General features: G+C 35.9%; 1 protein-coding gene across 1 annotated transcript in view; it reads right to left on the reverse strand.

Annotated features, from left to right (window-relative positions):
- Positions 1-26409, reverse strand: part of LOC136386839 (dmX-like protein 1) — a gene marked incomplete at its 3' end in the record, with an annotated part of 92212 nt that overhangs the window by 60193 nt on the left and 5610 nt on the right. The window contains 11 exon segments of the mRNA XM_066357966.1: positions 11487-11594; positions 12793-13544; positions 13546-14473; positions 15757-16011; positions 16341-16460; positions 19325-19427; positions 19508-19590; positions 24735-24860; positions 24950-25377; positions 25379-25626; positions 25738-25991. Coding sequence (XP_066214063.1) covers positions 11487-11594; positions 12793-13544; positions 13546-14473; positions 15757-16011; positions 16341-16460; positions 19325-19427; positions 19508-19590; positions 24735-24860; positions 24950-25377; positions 25379-25626; positions 25738-25991 — 3405 coding nt within the window.

The raw sequence follows: 26409 nt of genomic DNA on the forward strand, positions 1-26409 counted from the left end.
GGCTTTCTCTGGTAACTGTGAATATAGAAACTGAGGCGGGCAAAGGGGTTGAATAGATCCAGGCCGCGGCACTAACGGCCGAACCAGGCTGTGGCACGGAGATCCAAGCCGAGGAAAAACTGATCCTGTGGCAACCCGGGCAATACAAGCTAACAGTCGCGCCAAACCCAAACAAAGAAAGACAAGCGGGGTGGCCATTTTACCCGGTCTCCTGGTCGGCGTGTGCGCAGTTAGTAGGTGAGAGATTTCTTCGTAGGCCCCGAGAGTGGGTGCCCGTGTTACCCCACGGAGAGGCAGGGTCAGAGGCCTTTCTGTGGGCCGAGGGCAGAGTCTCTGGGCAGCCCCAGCGCCCTGGGAAAGCCACGCACGGGAGGGAGTGAGAACTAATTCCAATGGTGGAGATTTTCCGTGCTGGAGGGGGTTTCACTCGGAGGGAAACGCGGCCGGCCTCATATCCTGATCTGCGCGCGCAGATAGTGAATGAGAGATTCCTCCGAGTGCCTTGGCAGTGTGCGCCCGTGTTATCGCACAGAGGGGCAGAGTCAGGGGCCTTTGTGTGCTCCAAAGCGGAATCTCGGGCTGCCCCAGTGCCTTGCAAAAGCCGCGCACGGGGACGGAGCAAGACTCAATTCCAACGCTGCAACTTTTCCCTGTGGTTGGGGGTTTCACTCAGAGCGTGAGACTGCTGGCTGGATATCCTGGTCTGCGCGCGCAGACAGTGAGTGAGAGTTTCCTCCAAGCGCTCCGAAAGTGGGCGCCCCCTGTGTTACCGGACAGAGTGGCAGAGCCAGAGGTCTTTCAGTGGGCGGAAAGCCCACCTGATTATGCTAGCAGCTCTGACTGACTGAGCCTTACCCAGAGCCCTGTGCTGAGTGGAAATAGAGTGGGGAGTTGCCCGCTCTTTGAGCCTCTTACTATCCAGGCAGAGGCAGCAGCAACCCCATAGCTGGATTATCAGGCTACTAATTGAGGAAGGAAAGACTAGGAGAAAGGCTCCAGGAACACGGACTCTCTCACTGTCGGAGCCTATAAATGCTAATGAGCCTCAACTGCCAACGAGACTAAAGCACAATACATGACATTGCCATAGAGACTTATCAACTGCAAACCTCTACCTGAGCGTGCCAAAGGGGCAGAACCCGGGGTACAGAGTAACTGACCAGGAAGAGGGAGAGAAAAGAAAAAGCAAGAAGATAACCTCTCAAAATCAAGAATAATCTGCAGACTTTATAACCTATCCCATTTTATTATATTAGTTCGTTTGTTTCTCTTATCTTCATTCTTGAAACTCTTTTTCCTCCTCCAATTTGACCGGTTAACTCTCTGCCGGTCTTACTCTCTCCTCTCCTTGAACTACTCTCTCCTCTCCTTGAACTACACTACCCATAAGTGTTACATCTCCCATTATCTTTTCTCTTCTCTTCCTTTCTCTCTATGAGGGTTGCACTCCAAAACCCTTAACTCTCTCTCTCTCTCTCTCCTTTCTTTTTTCTTCTTTTAGTGGTTACCTCTTTTTTTTCTCTCTCTCTCTCTTTCTTTTCTCCCTCTATATTAGTTTCTTCCTTTCTCCTTTACATCTCCTCTCATTGAAACCTCAATAACAAACAAATTATCTTATCTGGGACTCAAACTTACGTTTGTGGCATTTTGGGGGTTTTTTTCTTCACCTTTTTAACTCACTAGCAGTGCTCCCATCCCTGGCTCTCCATTTTATCTAGTTCTTGTTCCAATAAATACAATAGTAATTTTTTAATTTGTCCCCCCATTTTTCTGTTTTCCTCTTATTCCTCTCATCATAACTCTTAGACAACCAACACCTAAAAGCAAATCATTTTATTCTTGACCAAAATTTTTCCTTATTTGCTTTTTGTGGGTCCATATGCTCTTTTTTTTTCTTTTCTTTTTTCTTTTTTTTTCTTCTTTTTTTTTTTTTACCCCTTTATTACTTTTCCCCAATTCAGGCTCTCCATCACAGGCATTGTTTGTTATAATTCACAGTTCACCACAAGATTTTCTCAAGAAAGAGGGGAGAGGAGAGGAGAGGAAAAAAGGAGGGGGGGGAATAATTTCCTTTTTTTAAAATTTTTATTTTATTTTATTTCTCTTTATTTCATTATTAATTAAAAAAAACTCTTCGACTTTTAATTTTTTATTATTTTTTTATTTTTTTAACTTTTTATTCTTTATTAAATCTCATTAATACCATCAACAAAACCATCCTCAGATGCCATTAAGGAAGAGAAAATAGAATATCATGGATACAAAAGAAAGAGAGGTAACACAGCTAGATGTGGAAAAATCTATAAAGAAAATATTTAATATATTGGAAACCTTGGAGCTAAATGACAGAGAATTCAAGATAGTAATCCTAAAAATCCTCCGAGATATACAAGAAAACAGAGAAAGGCAATTTAGGGAGCTCAGAAAACAACTCAATGAACACAAAGAATATATGTCCAAGGAAATTGAAACTATAAAAACAAATCAAACAGAGATGAAAACCTCAATTCACGAGCTGAAAAACGAAGTAACAAGCTTAGCTAATAGAACAGGTCAGATAGAAGAGAGGATTAGTAAAATAGAAGACAAGCAACTTGAGGCACAACAGAGAGAAGAAAGATACTCAAAAATTAAAAAAAATGAGATAGCCCTACAAGAATTATCTGACTCCATCAAGAAGAATAACATAAGAATAATAGGTATATCAGAGGGAGAAGAGAGAGAAAATGGAATGGAAAACATACTCAAACAAATAATAGATGAGAACTTCCCAAGCCTGTGGAAAGAACTAAAGCCTCAAGTTCAAGAAGCAAACAGAACTCCGAGTTTTCTTAACCCCAACAATCCTACTCCAAGGCATATCATAATGAAACTGACACAAACCAACAGCAAAGAAAAAATTCTCAAGGCAGCCAGGGAAAAGAAGAATACAACATATAAAGGAAGGCCCATTAGATTATCATCAGATTTCTCAGCAGAAACTCTACAAGCTAGAAGAGACTGGACCCCAATATTTAAAGTCCTGAAAGAGAGGAACTTTCAGCCACGAATACTATACCCAACAAAGCTACCTTCAAATATGAAGGAGAAATAAAAACATTCACAGATACAGAAAAGATGAGGGAATTTATCATCAGAAAACCCCCACTCCAGGAATTACTAAAGGGGGTTCTCCAATCAGATACAAAGAACAAAAAAAAAACAGAGCCACAAGTAAAAGCTCCAAGAAGAACACAATAAAACCAAATTTAAACTGTGACAAGAACAAAAAGAAAGAGGGGGAGAAGATGGAGATTAACAGTAGCAAAGGACGATGGAGTGCAAAAGTACTCACAAAATAGTTCGCTGCAATGAACTGGGTAGGGACCCTTTTCATTATTCAAAGGTAACCACCATTGAAAAAACCACCACAGAAGCACATGAGATAAAAAAGATAGCAACAGAGGAAAGATGTATGGAATATAACCAAATAAAAACAAAAGATAGAAAAACAAAACAGAAGGATCAAACAAGACACAAAACTAACGGAAAGCAAGATATAAAATGGCAATAGGGAACTCACAAGTATCAATAATTACACTAAATGTAAACGGATTAAACTCACCAATAAAAAGGCACAGAGTAGCAGAATGGATTAAAAAAAAATTCAACTGTATGCTGCCTACAGGAAACTCATCTAAGTAACAAGGATAAAAACAAATTCAAAGTGAAAGGCTGGAAAAAAATACTCCAAGCAAATAACATTCAAAAAAAAAGCAGGCGTAGCAATACTCATATCTGATAATGCTGACTACAAGACAACAAAAGTACTCAGAGACAAAAATGGTCATTTCATAATGGCTAAGGGGACACTGAATCAAGAAGACATAACAATTCTTAATATATATGCACCAAACCAAGGAGCACCAAAATATATAAGACAGCAACTTACTGATCTTAAAACAAAAACTGACAAAAACACAATCATACTTGGAGACGTCAATACACCGCTGATGGCTCTAGATCGGTCATCCAAACAGAGAATCAACAAAGACATAGTGGCCTTAAACAAAACACTAGAGCACCTGGATATGATAGACAGCTACAGGACATTTCATCCCAAAGTGACTGAGTATACATTTTTCCCCAGTGTACATGGATCATTCTCAAGAATTGAACATATTTTGGGCCACAAAAACAACATCAGCAAATTCAGAAAAACTGAAGTTGTACCAAGCATATTTTCTGATCATAAAGCCTTGAAACTAGAATTCAACTGCAAAAAAGAGGAAAAAAATCCCACAAAAATGTGGAAACTAAACAACATACTTTTAAAAAATGAATGGGTCAAAGAAGAAATAAGTGCAGAGATCAAAAGATATATACAGACTAATAAAAATGACAATACGACACATCAGAATCTATGGGATACAGCAAAAGCAGTGATAAGAGGGAAGTTCATATCACTTCAGGCATATATGAACAAACAAGAGAGAGCCCAAGTGAACCACTTAACTTCCCACCTTAAGGAACTAGAAAAAGAAGAACAAAGACAACCCAAAACCAGCCGAAGAAAGGAGATAATAAAAATTAGAGCAGAAATATTGAATTAGAGAACAGAAAACTATAGAAAAATTAATAAAACAAGGAGCTGGTTCTTTGAAAAGATCAACAAAATTGACAAACCCTTGGCAAGACTTACCAAGGAAAAAAGAGAAAGAACTCATATAAACAAAATCGAAAATGAAAAAGGAGAAATCACCACGGACACCGTAGATATACAAAGAATTATTGTAGAATAGAATGAAAAACTTTATGCCACTAAATTCCAACAATCTAGAAGAAATGGATAAATTCCTAGAACAATACGACCTTCCTAGACTGAGTCAAGAAGAAGCAGAAAGCCTAAACAGACCTATCAGTAGAGAAGAAATAGAAAAAACCATTAAAAACCTCCCCAAAAATAAAAGTCCAGGCCCTGACGGCTATACCAGCGAATTTTATCAAACATTCAAAGAAGACTTGGTTCCTATTCTACTGAAAGTCTTCCAAAAAATTGAAGAAGAAGCAATACTTCCAAACACATTTATGAGGCCAACATAACCCTCATACCAAAACCAGGCAAGGATGGCACAAAAAAAGAAAACTACAGACCAACATCTCTAATGAATACAGATGCTAAAATACTAAACAAGATACTAGCAAATCGAATACAACAACATATTAAAAAAATAATACATCATGATCAAGTGGGTTTCATCCCAGAATCTCAAGGATGGTTCAACATACGTAAAACGGTTAACGTAATACACCATATCAACAAAACAAAGAACAAAAACCACATGATCTTATCAATAGACGCAGAAAAGGCTTTCGATAAAATACAACACAATTTTATGTTTAAGACTCTCAACAAAATGGGTATAGAAGGAAAATATCTCAACATGATAAAGGCCATATATGATAAACCATCAGCTATCATATTAAATGGCACAAAACTGAAGGCTTTCCCCCTTAAATCAGGAACAAGACAGGGTTGTCCACTCTCTCCACTCTTATTTAATGTGGTACTAGAGGTTCTAGCCAGAGCAATCAGACAAGACAAAGAAATAAAAGGCATCCATATCGGAAAAGAAAAAGTAAAGGTATCACTTTTTGCAGATGATATGATCCTATACATCGAAAACCCCAAAGAATCCACAAAAAGACTACTAGAAACAATAAGCCAATACAGTAAGGTCGCAGGATACAAAATTAACATACAGAAGTCAATAGCCTTTCTATTTGCCAACAATGAAACAATTGAGAACGAACTCAAAAGAATAATCCCCTTCACGATTGCAACAAAAAAAATAAAATACTTAGGAATAAACATAACAAAGAATGTAAAGGACTTAAATAATGAAAAGTATAAACCATTGTTAAGGGAAATCGAAAAAGATATAATGAGATGGAAGAATATACCTTGTTCTTGGCTAGGAAGAATAAATATAATCAAGATGGCTATATTACCCAAAACAATATACAAATTTAATGCAATTCCCATCAAACTTCCAATGACGTTTTTTAAAGAAATAGAGCAAAAAATCATCAGATTTATATGGAACTATAAAAAACCCCGAATAGCCAAAGCAATCCTAAAGAAAAAGAATGAAGCTGGGGGCATTACAATACCTGACTTCAAACTCTATTATAGGGCCACGACAATCAAAACAGCATGGTATTGGCAGAAAAATAGACACTCAGACCAATGGAACAGAATAGAAAGTCCAGAAATAAAACCACATATATATAGTCAAATAATTTTTGATAAAGGGGCCAACAACACACAATGAAGAAAAGAAAGCCTCTTCAATAAATGGTGCTGGGAAAACTGGAAAGCCACATGCAAAAGAATGAAACTGGACTACAGTCTCTCCCCCTGTACAAAAATTAACTCAAAATGGATCAAAGATCTAAACATAAGACCTGAAAAAATTAAGTACATAGAAGAAGACACAGGTACTCAACTCATGGACCTGGGTTTTAAAGAGCATTTTATGAATTTGACTCCACAGGTAAGGGACGTGAAGGCAAAAATTAATGAATGGGACTACATCAGACTAAGAAGTTTTTGCTCAGCAAGAGAAACTGATAACAAAATAAACAGAAAGCCAACGAAATGGGAAATGATATTTTCAAACAACAGCTCAGATAAGGGCCTAATATCCAAAATATACAAAGAACTCATCAAACTCAACAACAAACAATCCAATAAAAAAATGGGAAGAGGATATGAATAGACACTTCTCCCAGGAAGAAATACAAATGGCCAACAGATATATGAAAAGATGCTCATCTTCTTTAGCTATTAGAGAAATGCAAATCAAAATGGCAATGAGATACCACCTCACACCTGTTCGATTAGCTGTTATTAGCAAGACAGGTAATAGCAAATGTTGGAGAGGCTGTGGATAAAAAGGAACCCTCATACACTGTTGGTGGGAATGTAAAGTAGTACAACCATTATGGAAGAAAGTATGGTGGTTCCTCAAAAAACTGAAAATAGAACTACCTTATGACCCAGCAATCCCTCTACTGGGTATATATCCCAAAAACACAGAAACATTGATACATAAAGACACATGCAGCCCCATGTTTATTGCAGCATTGTTCACAGTGGCCAGGACATGGAAACAACCAAAAAGCCCATCAATAGATGACTGGATAAAGAAGATGTGGCACATATACACTATGGAATACTACTCAGCCATAAGAAATGATGACATCGGAACATTTACAGCAAAATGGTGGGATCTTGATAACATGATACGAAGTGAAATAAGTAAATCAGAAAAAACCAGGAACTGTATTATTCCATACGTAGGTGGGACATAATAGTGAAACTAAGAGACATTGATAAGAGTGTGGTGGTTACGGGGGGGAGGGGGGAATGGGAGAGGGAAACGGGGTGGGGAGGGGCACAAAGAAAACAAGATAGAAGGTGACAGAGGACAATCTGACTTTGGGTGGTGGGTATGCAACCTAATTGAACAACAAGATAACCTGGACTTTTATCTTTGAATATATGTATCCTGATTTATTGATGTCACCCCATTAAAAAAATAAAATTATTATAAAAAAAAAAGAAATGTTTGTTCCATATTTGCAATAAAAATGTCTAAACTTTATGAGACTCAGAAAGTTACAATTAACTCTTTAGGGCTGGAGGAAATATGGGTTATTTGCTTGCTTCTCTAAAACATTCTTTCACTTCAATATTTTTTTACAATGAGCATATATTTTCTATAATTAAAATGTATATTCTTAAAAAGATTAAAAAATGCTATGGCAAATGCCACTATGCTGGGTAGTTTTGTTCTCTAGCTATTACGCATGACTTTTTCTTAGAAAACATGAAAAAAGGTATTATTCTATTAAGGTATGACTCTTCTTTAAAGCTGATTCTCATCTTCCTTTGGCCAACATTTGTACTGAAGATTTAGTTCTATGAATTAAAAAAAAAACACCAACTAGATTTAATAGCTTGGTGAGAACTTAAGACTATAATGATTCATATCAAAATTTTTTCATACTATTTCAATGTTTTTTTTATTTTATTTTTTTCTGAAGTTGGAAACGGGGAGGCAGTCAGACTCCCGCATGCGCCCGACCGGGATCCACCCGGCACACGCACCAGGGGGCGATGCTCTGCACATCTGGGGCATCGCTCTGTTGCAACCAGAGCCATTCTAACGCCTGAGGCAGAGGCCACAGAGCCATCCTCAGCACCCAGGCCAACTTTGCTCCAATGGAGCCTTGGCTATGGGAAGGGAAGAGAGAGACAGAGAGGAAGGAGAGGGGGAGTCGTGGAGAAGCAGATGGGCGCTTCTCCTGTGTGCCCTGGCCAGGAATCAAACCCGGAACTCCTGCACACCAGGCCGACGCTCTATCACTGAGCCATCCGGCCAGGGCTTTTCATACTATTTTAATTTGCTTTTTCTTTTCCATTAGTATACATTGTTCATAAATTTATTTTTATTAGCAATTCAACATTCTACCACATTAAAATATCAGTGTTTTCACAATAACTTATTCCCTCTATTTGGGACATTTGACTTATATCTAGATTTTTAAAAATAAGTAGTACAAATATAAAAAGTACCTTTAGCCTGACCAGTGGTAGTTCAGTGGATAGAGCATCAACCTGGGACACTGAGGTCCCAGGTTTGAAACCCTGAGGTTGCCAGCTTGAGTATGTGCTCATCCCACTTGAGTGCAGGCTTGCCAACTTGAGCGTGCGATCATCGACATGATCCCATGGTGGCTGACTTAGCCCAAAGGTCACTGGCTTGAAGCCCAAGGTGGCTGGATTGAGCAAGGGGTCACTGGCTCAGCTAGAGCCCCAGGTCAAGGCATATATGAAAAGCAATGAACTAAAGTGATACACAAGCCTGAGTTGATACTTGTCATTTCGTTCCCCTCCTGTCTCCAAAAAAAAGGGTTTTTTTTAAAAAAACTTTCTTTTCATCCGTAAGGTGGGATTAACAGAAATATTCCCATTTTGCTTTTTAGAAAGGTTACTCAGTTTTCAGTACTGTAACCAATGTTCAAGTACCTTTTTACCCATTATTAACCTTATATTGGATTTTTTTCTTTTACTTTTGACAGTAGAGTAAATTGTCACCTTATTATTATTTTTAATTCAGTTTCCTTAATTAGTAAAACACAGAATTTATCCTAGCATTTCTTACTCTTTGTAATTTTTTTTGTCATTTATATTGGCCATTTATCTGCCTATAAAAGGATACTGATCTTTCATATTTTTATGAGCCGCTTATATATTACAAATAACAAACTTTATTTTATATTTAAAAAAACCCTGAAGATTCTAGAATTAGAATGTATATATTAAATTCCAGCTCCATCCCTAACTGTGTAACTTTGGACAAGTTTCTTAGTCTCTTGTTTCATCAATTTTCTCATTTATAAAGTGTGAATAATCACAGAACCTTCCTTATTATATTGTTGTGAGGATTAAAAAGAAATAATATTGTTAAAGCATTTAGAACAATACCTGGCACATAATAAGTATTATTACCCCTATAATCACCGTATTAGTAAGGTACTTATTTTATTTAAAAAGCATCATTTGTATCAACTATTCTTTCCATTTTTTTTAATTTGTTTTCTTTTTTTTTTTTTTAAGTGAGAAGCAGGAAGGCAGAGAGACACCTCGACCAGGATCCACCTGGCAAGCCCCCTATTGGGTGATGCTCTGCCAATCTGGAACTGTTGCTTCATTGCTTAGCAACCAAGTTATTTTAGCACCTGAGGTGAGGCCACCACTGAATAATCCTCAGTGCCTGGGGCCAACTTGCTCACATGAAACCATGGCTGTGGGAATGGAATAAAGAGAGAGAAGAAAGAGGGGACAGGGGAGGGGTGGAGAAGCAATGGTCGCTTCTCCTGTGTGCCCTAACTGGGAATCAAACCTGGAATGTCCACATGCAGGGCCAACACTCTACCACTGGAACAACTGGCCAGGGCTTTCAACAATTCTTTCAACCTACTAGCACTAAATGGGATGTTAATTGTTCAGCTTCTATTTTCTCTTCACAGTACATTTTGTATAGTATTACTGGGTGAAGTCAAAGATTAATTATAAGATATGGTTTTGATGTAAATGGACTGAAATTTTTAATTATCCAGTGCCAAAGAATCTGAAATTTTCACTATACCCAAGTCAATGGAAATAAATAAAAATTTTAAATAAAATATATGTTGTGAATGGACTATTATGCTATATTACTTTAAAATTCCTATTATCTCTCAACCACGTTCAATATTTTCATAAATAAAAGTAAATGGAAGAAAAGGGAAAAGGAGGAAGCAAAAAGAGAAACAGACAGAAAGGAAAAAAAAGTAGGACACAGAGACCAGTTAACAAAGACTAACAAGTAGAGTCCTAATAACACCATTTAAACCTGTAGAACCAATACTGCTGGAAGCAAGCTCTACTCTTGTACTTCCAGGGCACTGAGCCATTAAATATACTGTTTTATTTAAGTTACCTGAAACTTAACTATTTCTGTTACTTTAAAAGTCCTGATTAACAGTATCTAACAGTAAGTGAAATGTTATTAAACTATATCTAAAATACACATCAATGTTAACAGTACTTTTGGGAGTACTCATTTATTGTAAAAATTAAAAATTGAATATGTATCATTTTCTGTAACAAAAATGTTATTCAAATTTTGAAGAAAGATTTGAATTTAGATAAATGTCAAAAGAGAGAAAAAAAATGTAAAAAAAAAAATTAAAGAGAATAGCCTGAACAGGCAGTGGGTGGCACAGTGGATAGAGCATTGAAGTGGGACACAGAAGACCCAGGTTTGAAACCCCAAGGTTGCTGGCTTTAGCACAGGCCCACCAGCTTGGGCGAGGGGTTGCTGGTTTCAGCGTGGGATCATAGACATGACCCCTATGGTTGCTGGCTTGAGCCCAAAGGTCACTGGCTTGAAGCCCAAGGTAGCTGGCTGGAGCAAGGGGTCACTTGCTCTGCTGTAGCCCCTTGGTCAAAGCACATATGAGAAAGCAATCAATGAACAACTAAGGAGCTGTGATGAAGAACTGATGCTTCTCATCTTTCTCCCTTCCTGTGTGTCTATCCCTATCTGTCCCTCTCTCTGACTCTCTCTCTGTCTCTGTGGAAAAAAAAATTAAAGAGAATAAAGTGACACTAATTGGGATTTAATGTATGATGCCCTTGAAATACAACATAGAATATCCAATTGACCAATTGCTACATATTTCTTTATTCATTAACTCCTTCCATCTACCCCAAATATTCCACTATCTTTTTAAGTACAAGTGAACATTTCTAAAAATAAATTAAGAAAACTTAGAATGTGTTAAATTTGTCATCATTATCATATCTGAGCTAAAGCAAACTTAAACATTCTCGAGCCTTTCTTCTTCTCTTCTAGCCTTACATCCTTTTAAAATATTACTACCAAAATTACCTTGGTGAAGAAGTTGAGCTCGATAAGCTGGGAGAGAAGTTGTAAGAAAAGTATGAAGTCGAACAGCCAAAAGAAATTTTAATCCACATTCATCAAGAGTTTCTCCACCTATAAAAAAAGAAGAAAGTACTTAGTCATTTTTATTTGTAGAACAATATTTCATCAGCAAAACACAAGTAAATGCTAATTCCGGCAAGCAGTGTATGTATGACACAGCAACAAACAGAGACAAAACATTCTGAAACTGAAAAAGTTATTGGTCTAAATATTTCTAATATTTCTTTTTTCTCTATACTTATACATTACAAAAAGTAGTTGTTAAATATTTTGAAAAATAATAGAGAATAAATCGACTCAGGGTCTGGGATATTTTTGTAATTGGACCTCCTCTGTCTGAATCTTTCTTCAATTAATGTGACTAAATTTTAAAATAGTTTAACTTTCTTTGTGGTATATGTTATAGAAGTTTCCATATTATTCAAGTCACATACCCATCCCAATAATCTGCTGCTAACACTGAAAGAAATAGCTACACTGTGGGAAGGCCTGATTTTTACTTGAACAATTAAAAACATAAAATGCCTATAATATAGATACATCAAAAATTATATCTACAAGTAATACTTCTTAAAGTAAAAGTGTCACAATTCATGACCAACTTTTAAATTAAATTTTAATTATTATTTTCTTAAATTTACCCCATATTTTTGTTTCAAGTACAATTCAAAGGTATAGCAGACTACTGATCTCTATCTGGCGCACCTGGTTTGACTTGTCATTTGAGATTTGAAGGAAATTCTACATTCAAGTTTGTTCATAACTCAGAAGATTAAGAAGAAAATCTGTTCTCTAGGCAAGGAAAAGAGCTAATTTTATTATGCTTATTTTTGTTATTCTAAGTAGGAGTATATATTAATGCTAATTTTTATAAGAAACCTCAATATTATAAAAACCAAGTACTAGTAATGAAAACATGAGAAAAATAAAGCATAAAGCACATTATTAGGTATCTAAAGTAATTGTTTAATAAGAATGTAACTTTTGCTAAACTCAAAGATTCAGGTGAATCTTTAATATCATTAAGCAATTAGGTAAAAATTTACAATGACTGGCACAATGAATTTTTGTATAATTTCTATTTCAAATTCTATTTCAGAATACTATGATTTAAGTTAATGTGTATCAGCAATTATGATGAAAACCCTTCTTAAGCATCACTTTTATATAAATCATTATAGATTTTCTATGAAAATAAGTCAAACTATCATTAGTTTTTTCTCTGATCCTGTACCCAACTTAGTTTTACCTTGGCTTCTGTCTCTGCTTTCTCCAATATCAGTGCTGGTAGTTGCAATTGTATCTGCTAAGGCCATCAAAGACATCTGCTCCATCCTGCTGAGTCCTGGTAAACTAGAATGAAGTAAGTGGCCAGAAAGAACCTGAGCATGCTCAGGAGCAAAGTAAGCTGGACTGTACTGTGAAAGGTCAATAACTCTGGGCTTTGCATTTTCTTCATCAGTCTCTAAAACATTACTATCTGTTATTAAAGTTGAGGTCTGAAAAAGCTCATCATAACTTTCTTTTGATAACTGATTTGAGTTATTTAAGGTACTCTGATTACTAGATTTCTCCAAAGATGAGTAATAGCTATCATCACCTGCCACAAGTAAGGCATATAAAGGAAGTGGAGGCACAGAATCTATTTCTGTGTAATCTGTATTTTCACCCTTGTTGAATGCCTGCGGGTCTCTGGTGGTGCTGCCACTGGCACTGATGGTGAGAGACCGAAGGCGGCACTCATGATTGCATTCAACTTCATTCAGAGCCACAACTTCTCCTGCAATGCACTTGACAAGATGTGACAAGATGGCCTTTGCTCTTCGAACTGTGCCAAGATCCATGAGTTCCAAAAGCTGCAACGGATGGTACTGAGGTAAAGTCGGGGAAAGAACATGAGCTGCTTCAAAGAGACCTGAATCTTCCATGTCCACAAAAGGATCAAATGCAGTTTTCTTTCCACAGATTTTCTGTGCAAGACTGGTCATGGATCGAGTCAGGTTTCTTTGGAGGATGCAATCCAGAACTTGATGAGTTACTCTGTTTTATTAAACTTATTACCGATGGAGTGTTCCCGTTGCACGAATCTGTTATAACAGGTTCTTGCTTAGAAGATGGCTGCCACTGGGAATAGACGTGCATCTCACAATCCATTCCTACCACCAGGATGCCATCCCGGACCCATGATAAAGAAACAGGAAGAGGTGGGAAGCCTTCTACGGAAGAAACCAAATCCACACTTCGTAACAGTACAAATTTAGAAAGAGGCACAACTTTAGTACTCTCCCAGAGAGGAAATGCCAAGTTTTCCTTACCAGTCTGTTCTGGTACCTTGCCAGCCAGGGGTCCATACATAAAAAGTTTTGATCTAATTCCGACAGTCAAGATATGAGATCCATCTTCTCTAGACATCCAATCTAGGAGAACTAAATGCTTTATGTTTGATGTTATACTCTCTTTCCTGGATAAATATACCTCTTGTTTATTATAAGCCACTAAATTGCTATCAATACTAATGCCAGAATCCAACACTGTGTTTAACTCATCTAAATAAATTGTCTGTTCAAGGACCCAACCTGAACCTCCTGTAGATTCACATTCAAAAATACTTACATGTATCACAAAATCCTGGGAAGATCTATTAGGTGCAGGCTGCTTATATGCTACTGCTAAACGATTAGTGTGTGCACAGCTAACTTCCACAGGCCTACCAGGTACAGTTATACTACTATTGCTCTGAAGTCCATCTTCAATAAGTAATGGCCATTTCTCCCAAATGTATATAAGATCCATTTTTCCATCAGTTGATGTGGTAGATTCTCCATCTGTGACTCTGCACCTCCAGAATCTTACTTTATCATCTGAGCATGAAGTTACCAATAAATAAGGAGCACTGCATATGGGATATATGGAAGAAGAACTGAGATGACCTAAAATAAAAATACCATTAACAAAATGTCAAATTTGGTTAAATATTTCTATTTCGTGTACTAAAGGTATTCATCTTTTGTATGAACTACTGTTAACAACATAATATTCTATATTTAGTTTAAGGGTCAATAGATGAGGAAAAAGCTTTTAATGACATCCAAAGGTATATAAAAAGGGCATTATTATAAAAATCTAGAACTCTGAGAGAATTTAGTTCAATTCCTGCATTTTACAAGTAAAGACCCTTGACTAAATGTGGTAGGTATCTAATGCCTAAATCACACAAACTACGGCAGAATTAGAACCTGCATTCCAGTCCTGCTTTTCGACTCAACCTTCTTTCTACACTTCTTTGCTACTTTTACATATTGTAAATCTAATTTCAGAGATATCAACACAGTTTTAAAAACTTGTCAACATTCATTGGTTCCTTCTTTTTAATATTTTTCAATACAATTTTGTGAATGGGCCATGCTTAGCTAAATACTAAATGGGCCCTCAATGATTAACGACTATTTGATACAACTGATGCTAAGAAGATTCTTAAGTGGGAAATAATGTTTTCTTGAGATTCATGTAAGCAAATACTCTTAATTTCCTAAACCTTTTACTTAAAGGACCAGATAGTAATAACTAATTTGGGCTTTGCTAGCCATAAGGTTTTCTTTGTAGCTACTCAACTCTGCCATTGTAGAACAAGTGGCCACACACAAAGGTAAAAAAAGGAGGTGTGGCTATGTTCCACTCAAACTTATTTACAAAACAGGTAGGTGGCCCATAGTTTGCCAACCCCTGTCCTAAGCTATTCAACATAAACTACTAATTATGTAGAATATAAATGCTAGATAGAACACATAGTTATTATTTTTTAATGTTTATTTTATTGCAAGGAAAGTTAAAATTTGAAAAAGAATGACTCTTGCATTGACACACTTTAAGAGCTATTATCTTTAGCCAGAAAGTATGATCTTCACTACTGAATTCTAATTAAAATAACTTATTTTATTGATTTTAGAGAGAGAGGAAAGGAGAGAGAGACAGAGATTACAGGAACACTGATCTGTTCCTGACCGGGACTCAAACTGACAACCTCAGTGCTTCAGCATGATGCTCCAGCCAACCGAGCTCTCCAGGCACGGCTAGAACACATATTTTAAAAGCCCATTTCAACATAATTGTAATATGTTTTTTTAAAAAGTCCTCAAGGAATATAGTAATATTGCAAGAGGACACAATTAACATTGTCCATTTCTCTGCACTGTACAGAGAATAAAGAGCTAACCCTTCCTAATAGTTTTAACTAAAAGAATCCTTAAGACTAGGAAAAGACTTTTATAATAGTCAACTCCTTCTGGCAAATGCAACTCTTGGCTATACACCTTTTCCGAAGACACAGTCAACTTGCTGGTACTCTGGAGATTTGCTCTGCAAGCCTGATACTTCTGTAAAAAAGGAGCTAGGATCCTCTCTGGCGAAGAAGAATAATGTTCTTCTGGCTGCCAAACTGTTTCGGATATTTTTGTATCTACTCTTTCATCTATAAAACATAAGAAAAGAACCAACATCAGGGGTTGTGGGGGGAACCCTTTAAATATTAAATTGCTGTATTTCATAATCTAAAACTGCCTAATAAAAGATTTAGAAAGTAAACATTAATATGCCACTTTATAACAAAAAAATCAGAAAATCAGTTTGCTTTTTTAATTAACTGAATAAACTATTATCATCACTCAATAAGAATAACTTTAAAAATACACACTGAACTGCCTGATATAATTTTCTATATTATATATTATACTATATTAATTATATTATATAATTTGTTAAGTTAAGCCTATCTAAAGTTAAAAAACAAAAAAGACTCACCCAATGAGACAGGAGTGGACTTTAAATGTAAATTCTACATATGTAACAATGAATGGTTGTCTTGGGTACACTCTATTACAATTAGGTAGAATTTTTCAGAAAATTCATTAGGTGAACTGCCTGTTAGTTAGTATTAATGATATTTTTCACTATCAACAAGGATTAATGAGACAAGTTATTAAATATACTAAGTTAAAATAACTTGAAATTTTAAAAAAATCAAAATTCTTATCTCTAGTTCTAAAGATAAAGTAGAATTACAGAATGGAATAAACTTTACCACATGAGTTTGTATTAACTTAAATCTTTTGACTTTAGGTGATGGGTATGCAACATAATTGAACGACAAGATAACCTGGACATGTTATCTTTGAATATATGTATCCTGATTTATTGATGTTACCCCATTAAAAAAACAATATTATTAAAAGAAAAAAATTTTAACAAGCATGCTATGCTTAAATTTCATTTTTTGAATTGACAAGCTTCAAAAAATCACATATTACAGCCATCAGTAATACAATGTTCACATAGATCATATTAAGTAGGAATTTTCTAAACAAAAATTATGTGATAGGCACTTTAAGTGAACATATGATGACAAAAATAGTGTTGCCAAATCTATTTTGAAATAAGACCTTTAATGAAATGACTTACTAACAATGTATATCTAAGGACCAATATAAAAGTATTCATCATCCAACAATTTAGGAAAATCTTTCTTAGTCTAACCTGCATAATTTAAGCAGCACATAAGTTGCTCAAAATAAACTAAAAAATCCATCTATCTAAATTAAATATATATAAAATATATCATAAAATCAGTAGTTCATTATAGCCTGAGGAAAAAAAAAAGTTTTAAACTCTAGATTTAATCCAAGCTTTTTTTTTTTATAATAATTTTATTTTTTTAGTGGGGTGACATCAATAAATCAGGATACATATATTCAAAGATAACAAGTCCAAAGAAAACAAGATAGAAGGTGACAGAGGACAATCTGACTTTGGGTGGTGGGTATGCAACATAATTGAACGACAATCCAAGCTTTTCTTATATTCATTACATACAAAATTATAAAAAGAATATTACACTATAGAAACTATAAATCATAGAACATATAAAAAACTAGCAACTATATTAAGAGTGCAGTCATTTTATCCTTTTAAATTTTCATAGAAAAAAGTTTCAAAGGAACACCAGGAAAGAAAGATAATCATAAATATATTAAGAGACTAATAAAAAGGCAACTGCAGTAATGTGTTCTGGGTGAGTTAAACATTTAGATTACAAGACTTAAGAGAAAGGGAAGGGTAAGGAATTATAACAAAAGGGAAAAATAGATCTAATTCTGATAATTTTACTAACAAGAAAGAATGCCCAATAATAAAAGCTTCTGTAAAATATTTCTATTCTTGACATTAAATCAAAATAAGATAAAAAACATAAATCCTTGGGTATATTCTAGAAAATTCTAATAATAAAAATAGTAGTTTTGGGGTAAAAGTAAGAAATCTCTGAATATTTTAACAAAAACTAGGAAAAATACTTAGTTTTAAAGAGGAAAAAAGTTAAAAATTAAAGAATCATAAAAAAGCAAATGGTAGAACAGATGAGGATCATAGCAAAACTCAACCTTAAGCATAGGAGAGTAATTTCTTTAAAAAGTCTTACAAAAGAGCTGAATTGTTAACAATACTAATATTTTATTAATTCTTAAGTATAATAAAGGAAAAATAACGAACATTTGTTGATATAAATAACCCTTTATCCTGTGTTGACATCTTTATTTCCCATTTTTTATCATCCTTCCATCATTATATTCAGAAGTTATAAAAACACTGTTTTTGCACAGTTCATGAATTCTCAGGGAAAATGATAGCAGACTAAGTGAAAGCAGTGGCAAGAAACTAGACATTAGATATAAAAGTGCAGAACTCAAAGAAGTACTTCTTGGCCCTGGCCCGTTGGCTCAGTGGTAGAGCGTCAGCCTGGTGTGCAGGAGTCCCAGGTTTGATTCCCTGCCAGGGCACACAGGAGAAGTGCCCATCTGCTTCTCCACCTCTCCCCCTCTCCTTCCTCTCTCTCTCTCTCTTCCCCTCCCGCAGCCAAGGCTCCATTGGAGCAAAGTTTGCCTGGGCCCTGAGGATGGCTCTGTGGCCTCTGCCTCAGGCGCTAGAATGGCTCTGATTGTGGCAGAGCGAAGCCCCAAGATGGGCAGAGCATCGCCCCCTGGTGGGCATGCCGGGTGGATCCCGGTTGGGCACATGCGGGAGTCTGTCTGACTGCCTCCTAGTTTCCAACTTCAGGAAAATAAAAAAAAATAAAAAAAGAAGTACTTCTCAAAGAAAAAGAAAAATGGAAAAAAGAATAAAGAATTTACAAGAGAAGTAAAATAATACTCTGGAACAAATAAAAATGTAGTTATTAATATTACTTGAGGCTTATAACTGACTTTTAAAATAAGGTACACACTATATGGTTGCTTTATAAGAAAAGTCATTTTTGTGTTTGGTTTGCCTCTGTAATTGAAACTGATGACCAAGAGATTGTAGCTTTATTTCCTTTATGCAAAATATACAGTTATATTGAGTGGAAGCATTTAAATAAATTTTTAAAACTTTAATTATAAAAGTATTAAGACACATAGCTTTTAAACTATAACTTGAAGTGTTAAGCTACTAGTTAAACTGATAGGTATCCACATTATCCAAATTGTTAGGGCAGGACCTCATCCATCAAAAAGCATTCATACATTAACAACAAAAACATTTCTATTAAGCTTTTATAAAACATAATTGACAAACCTCCTTCATTTTTCCATAGTTCCTGGTTCAGAATAAAAAGATACTGTTATTTATGATAAATAATGCCACAAACTCACTCAGGAAACATTTTAGCTTCAAATAGATGGTATGAAACATATCAATTTCTTCCTAACATACCCTACAGAATATTTCTCATCACATAAGAATTTTGTCTTTACCTTCATCAGATAATATTCTGCCTTTTCCCATACTTTTCTTCTCAAGGTTATTCAAAATGAAGTCTTCTTGAAAAACATGAAGCAGCTGGGTTTTTTGGCCTTGCTGAATGTAAATAAATAGCAACATGAGTTGACATACATGTTATTTACCTAATGATAAGTGGCCAGAAAAATAATACTTACAAGTTTTGTAATGGGATCTAATGCGATAATGCATCCTGGCCTGGCTGTTGATTGTTGACTTATGATGTTAAACACTTCACCAACTATTTGTTTGGTTGTTTTAGGGGGGGAAAAAAGGGATATCTCCTTTATTAAGCAATTAAATTAAAAAATAATAACATAAAACGTCAAATTTCAGGCATAATGAATATGATTGAGTGTGGCTAAATAAGTTAACAAGTCTCACTATAAATATTCTAGGACTTTACCTTACTAGGGAATTATGTAGAAATGAGTAAGAATCACAACTCAGCTGGTACACAGATAAACAAAAGAAATGCTTGGTGATTTCAAGGGGGAAAAAAGTATTTTATATCCATAAATGTGAAAGATTGACTTTCATCTCATGGAACTGTTCTAAGAATCGATGCTTTTTAAGCATTAATTTTGAGATGAGAAGGACAGAGCTAAAGAAACAAGTTGATAGACTGCTTATACACATATGCTGACTTCTTCAGCCACTTACTCCTGACTGCTATAGTCAAGGTCATATTGTTAAATTGAATCTTCAGCATACTGGATCTATCAGCACCATCTGATCCTGGAGATCACTCCCTCCTCCTTGAAATAATTTTCTCCACTTCTCTTCCCTTATACACCACACTCATTCCACTTTTAACAATGGAATGCCCCAGGGTTCAATCCTATCACTAGTTTCCAACTATATTTTCTTCCTCAGGTGATCTCCAGCTCCACAATTTTAAATTTAGATTCTGACAACTACTTATTTTATCTTCAGACCAGCCTCCCTCTAAATTCCAGACTAGCCCTACTGGATCTTAGATGTCCAACAGGCATCTCAAAATTAACATGTCTAAAGTCAGGCTCTTGAATAACCCTGCTCCTCAAAATCTGCAATTTATACAAACCTCTCATTTTAATTTACGGCAATTCTATTTTTCCTAGTGCTCAGTTACAAATCTTCAAAGTCATCCTCTTTTTCTCACACAAACCCCATATTCAGTCCAATCCTAACTATTCAATGTTCAAAATCCACCCAGATTGGATCAATTCTTATCATCTTTATAACTACTGCTTGCTACCATTCTAAATCCTTTGACTCTCTCCTGGATTACTGTAATAGCTTCCTGATTGATCTGATTCCACTTCTGCTTCCCTTGTCTAATCTATACAGCAATCAGAGTAATCCTTTTAAAACTTAAGTGAGAACATATCACTGACATTTTCTTCAATGGCTTCTATGTTATTCAGAGTAAAAGCCAAAGTTAACCATAATTGCTGATGAGGCCTCATATGGTATGGCCGGCCTAACTCTCGGACTCGTACCAGACTATTCTCTGGCTGCCTCACTTGCTCTGCTCCAGCCACGTGGTCTCCTTCCTGCTCCTTTACATACCAAACATGTCCTGGACTCAGGATCTTTGCCCTGGCTGCTCTTTTTTTCCTGTAATACTCTTCCTCGAAATATCCCTATAGTTAGCTTTGTCATCTCCTTCAGGTCTTGACTCAAATGGAATCTTTGTAATGAGGCTCTCTGACCAGTACCTTACTTGGCGCTCCTTACTGCTTTAGCTACACTGTTGCTCTCCATGGTATTTGTTAATATGATATAATTTTACCATTTTCCCCTATACCCCTTCATTAGAATATAAGCTCAGATTTTTTTATCCATTTTACACACATCTAAATTTCCAGCATTTAAAATAATTCCTGAGCCTGACTAGGTGGTGGCGCAGTAGACAGAGTGTCAGCCTCGGAGGCAGAGGACCCAGGTTCAGAACCCCGAGGTCATCAGCTTGAGTGCAGGCTCATCCAGCTTGAGTGCAGGCTCACCAGCTTGAGTGCAGGCTCACCAGCTTGAGTTCGGAGTGGCCGGCTTGGGCGTGCGATCATAGACATGATCCTATGGTCACTGGCTTGAAGCTCAAGGTCGTTAGCTTGAGCAAGGGGTCTCTGGCTCAGCTGGAGTTCCGCGGTCAAGGCACATATGGGAAAGCAATCAATGAACAATTAAGGTGCTGTAACTATGAATTGATGCTTCTCATCTCCTTCCTGTCTGTCTGTCCCTGTCTGTCTCTTTTTCTCTCGCTAAAAAAAAAAAAAAAAAAATGAAAACAAAACAAAAAAGCTATACATGTGGTTTGAAAAAAAATTTTGTTCTGCAAAACCACGCATTAAAAATAAACATAATTTAGGAATAAAACAGGACTAGAACAGACCACTGGCATCTATGCAATTATGTAACCAGGGCATTAACAAAAACATTAATTGATAGTTGAGGAGACAGCTCCAATCTTCTAAACAGAAAGCTCAGTAGTTTTCTCAGGGAATATTTTAAAATACCAAAACCAAAAATGTGAAAACACTGGCTTGCTGGAGGTGCTGAAACAATGCAGATGGTGGGTACTATTAGTTTGGCACAGGAAGAAATGCAGCCTATATCATAAGACAAAAGCTTTGCAATGGTGTTTAAAAGATTGCTGATTGTACACAACCGAAATGAGAGCTTTTTTCTTTCTTGATTAAGATTAAAATTCCACTCCTGTTATTTCAGCTCCCCTTGACGAGAGAACAATTGCAGATGAAGCAACATAACTATCACATTATACTGCCATTAGTTCTAATTTATCTCTGAGCAAAAAGTACAGTATTATAGAAACTCATATTATAGGACACTAGACTTTCTTCCTGAATAAATGAAAGAAATGACTTCTTTTTAAAGGAACTTAGAATCACTGTAATGGTACAATGCAATTGTGAAAAAAATAAAATAACTAAAAAACATACACATGTATTACTGGGGAACAATTTTTTTTTTCATTTTCTGTTGCAGGAGGTTTTAGAACTGTTTCTATATATGTCTGCATCGCTGATTCCAAATCTGAAATCCGTTTTTTGGTGCATGCTCTAGATTTTATGCAATTTTATTTCCTTTTGTTACAGTTAATGGCATGCATTGGTTTTTAAATTGGAGTTAAAGGGCAATGACTCTTCGATTGAACATAACCACAAGGCAATTCATGTTTTACAAACATCACTTTAACATAATTGTAGTTGTTTTTAATGTAAAAGTTATTATCTGATAAAAAAAAACACCCTCTGATTTTGTTTTAAGATTGAATCATGGCTTCTTCAAGTAGGTGTAACTGTAAGAATAGTCCTGACACCTTCTGTTATATATGTGGCTGTTACATACTTCAACATCAAAGGCGAAATATTTCATCATTTGTGACACATGCATATATTGCCTATTTTCAAGTTCCCCTTGGCGATCAAGATAAGAATTGGGCTCTTCATATTGTATGTCATAATTGTGAGGAAATGCTTCATGACTGGACAAAAGGAAAACGCAAAGGAATGCCTTTTGGTATTCCCATGGTTTGGCATGAACCTAAGAACCACAGCAGTGACTGTTATTTCTGTCTGTCCATACAAAGGACATTGGCAAGAAAAAACAGCATATGACCACATATCCTAATATTCCTTCAGCAATATGACCTATCCCACACTCTGAGACACTCCCGGTTACAGTTTTCAATGGTTTTATTTCTTCTAAGGACGAAGAAAGTGAACATGGTGATCAAGTGTATTTTGATAAGATGCATGAGGAAATGGTTGTAGAATCTGAAGGGACTTCTTCCGATGCCAAGCAGTCATTAACCCCTCAGTAGTTTAGCCAACCCGAATTGAATGACTTAGTAAGAATGACATAATAATTGTCCTCAATTTTCTAAAGTATGAGGAGCATAACTGGAACATTTGTGTGGATCTTAAAATGGTAAATTTCCTGCTAGGACAACAGAGAGGTTTCATGAAGTATCCTTGCTTTCTGTGTTTGTGGGACAGCTGAGCTCAGGAGAAACACTGGACACAGAAGGAGTGGCTGAAAACGTAAGGCTCTGGAAGTAGGGATGCAAAATATTGTGAATGAACCTGTAGTTAATCAAGGCAGGATCATTTTCCCCCCCTTCACATCAAACTTGGCTTAATGAAACAGTTATTTCAGGCTTTGAATAGAGAAAGTGAATGCTTTCAACATATTATTTTTGCTTTTCCTGCCTTGTCCTTCGAGAAGATAAAAGCAGGTGTATTCGATGGACCTCAAATTCGAACCCTCATTCGTGTCGAAGAATTTGCCAGGAAGATGAATAAGGAGGAGAAAGCAGCATGGCAGTCTTTTGTGGCAGTTACAAAGAACTTCTTTGGCAACAAAAAAGCAGAAAACTATGAACTTCTGGTTCAAAGGATGCTGTTGGCTTTCTGCAACATTGGATGGAACACGAGCGTTAAGATTCACTTCCTGAACAGTCACCTTGATAAGTTTCCCGAAAATCTTGGAGCTGTTAGTGATGAGCAGACTACTGCTAGAGCATCCAACGAGATTGTCCTCAACAAGTACACAAATGCAAACTTTTGCCTGAATAGAATTTAAATAGGTTTTGTGCAAATTTTATGATTAAAATAAGTGTTTTAATATGTTCTATTTTGAAATTGTAGACCAGGGGTAGTCAACCTTTTTATACCTACCACCCACTTTTGTATCTCTGTTAGTAGTAAAGTTTTCTAACCGCCCACCAATTCCACAGTAATGGTGATTTATAAAGTAGGAAATTAACTTTGCTTTATAAAATTTATAAAGCAGAGTTACAGCAAGTTAAAGCATATAATACTAATTGCTTACCAAGTACTTTATGTCGGATTTTTGCTGTTTGGAAGAATAAACCTTTATATAACAACTTATTATAGTTAAATCTATCTTTTTATTTATACTTTGGTTGCTCTGCTACCACCCACCATGGAAGCTGGAATGCCCACTAGTGGGCAGTAGGGACCAGGTTGATTACCACTGTTGTAGACAAATTCTGATGCAATCATATCTTTTAGTGTATTAGTGTATTTAATGTATTATATAAATTACTATATTTTCACAAACATGATGCCCAAGAATACATTCTACTTCATTATGTTAAACTAAATGTTGAAAATTTTACAAATAAAATAAAAACCTAAAATCTTGAATTGCAAAAAACTATAGTTTACAGAAAAAAACTAATGTCAGATTTGAGATCAGCACACTCGAATTAGGTAAGAACAAGTGTTTTTGTGGATGCAACAAAAACTTTTTCCCCAGTGTTATAAATTATGTCACAATTTTTGAACAGGTCCAATAAGTATGAATTAAGTGTCTAAAAATCATATAATATGCTTAGTTTTGAAAGCTATTTACTTACAGAAATTTCAGGATTGGAAAGCTCACATAGAAGTTTCTTGGCATCAGTAACTGCTTCATATAATCTCAGGTATTGTCCGTCACTGGCTACAAAACACGCACTAGGAGAGTTGCAGTATGCACCTACAAAGCAATTACAAACAGTTAAAAGTCAACTCTTAAACAATAATGTCCAAAATTTAAATTTATTAAAACAAAATCAGAATGCTTACCTAAACATTAACTGGGTATAAGAGTGGGCAGCCATGCCACATTGGAAAATGCAGAAACATGAAGAGAATTAATCTGGGCAAGCTCTGAAACACGTCCAGAAAAAGACAATGGCCCAACTAGATCAACCCTCCAAAGAATTAGTTCACTATAAACTGCACTGGGGTCCTGAATTTTCACATCAACAGGGCTTTTCTTCTGCTGTGCCAAATCTTCAGTATTTACAGCATCATTGGGTTGTTTTTGGTTATCAAGATCTGGTGTCCTTAATGCATTATGGTGTGATGTTGTCAATAATAATGGTAATACTGAATGGCAAGCTAAATCATTAAGATGAAAGTGATGACCACAATATCTGGATTTGTGGGAAATACTGAGAACTGCAGAAAAAGCAGATTCCTCAGCAAAACTGACTAGCCACTGATTCAGAGCCATCAGCATGCTTTGAAATCATCATAACATTAGGGGTAAAAATACTTAATTTTAAGCTATTAGTTGATTTGCTGTGGCCAGAAGAGATAAGCATTGATGCGGAACGTGTGAGGTTAGGAGGCTTTTGTTTCCCTTGCTGAATAGCCAAGTAAACATTCTTGGTACAGGCATACATCACTATGCTTTTACAGAGAGAGTTTGCATCACCTCTGGAGAAAGCTACAGAAATTCTGGAAACAAAGGACACCTAGAACTAAGAAAGTGAGCATTAGAACACATGAAATTTTATAAAGCAGTATTACAAACCTGTACCCACATTTAAAAGGAAGTAGCTCTTCAGAGATCTTAATAATAGTACCTGTACTTGACGAAACATACCAGGCTGGTATTCATCCAGCCAATCCACATGCCAAACCAGCAAAGAGCCATCCATGGGATGTATACTGAATAGCATGTCTGCATTTTTACTCCATTCAGACAGAAGTAGTTCAATCTGATGATCAATGGCAGCTGATGGTAATGGTATAAAACTTGAGTTCAGTACCATTTTATCTCCACTCAATTCATTCTTTTCATGATTTATTTTCAGATCGTCAACATCATCATCCATTTCTATAAGCAAAAAGGTTCATGAATCAAGTAAATATAATCAAGCTATTACTATAAATAGAGATATATCTTTAAAAATACATTCAAGATGAAAAACATACTAGTTTTCATAAATAAGAAATGGGCTCCCCTTTAGAAATAACCTTGCTCCAGGAATATAAGGCCACTGTAGTTAATGGAGTAATCAGAAGGGCTTTAGACCTAAGTCAGTGGAGTATTGGTAGAAGGGTTATTATTAAACAGGAAAATAGGTAAACTGGTTTCTAAACCCAGATGTATACCACAATTAACTACTTAGCAGTGAGACCCACTAATTGTCTGGACCTTAGTTTTGCTTATGGTAAAATGAGGTAGTTGGAGCCAGTGGTATAATTGTGGGCTGAATTTTAAATATACATTATTGGAATGTAATTTTCACTTT

The sequence above is a fragment of the Saccopteryx leptura genome, unplaced genomic scaffold, assembly GCF_036850995.1.
Source record: "Saccopteryx leptura isolate mSacLep1 unplaced genomic scaffold, mSacLep1_pri_phased_curated manual_scaffold_16, whole genome shotgun sequence".
Taxonomy (NCBI): domain Eukaryota; kingdom Metazoa; phylum Chordata; class Mammalia; order Chiroptera; family Emballonuridae; genus Saccopteryx; species Saccopteryx leptura.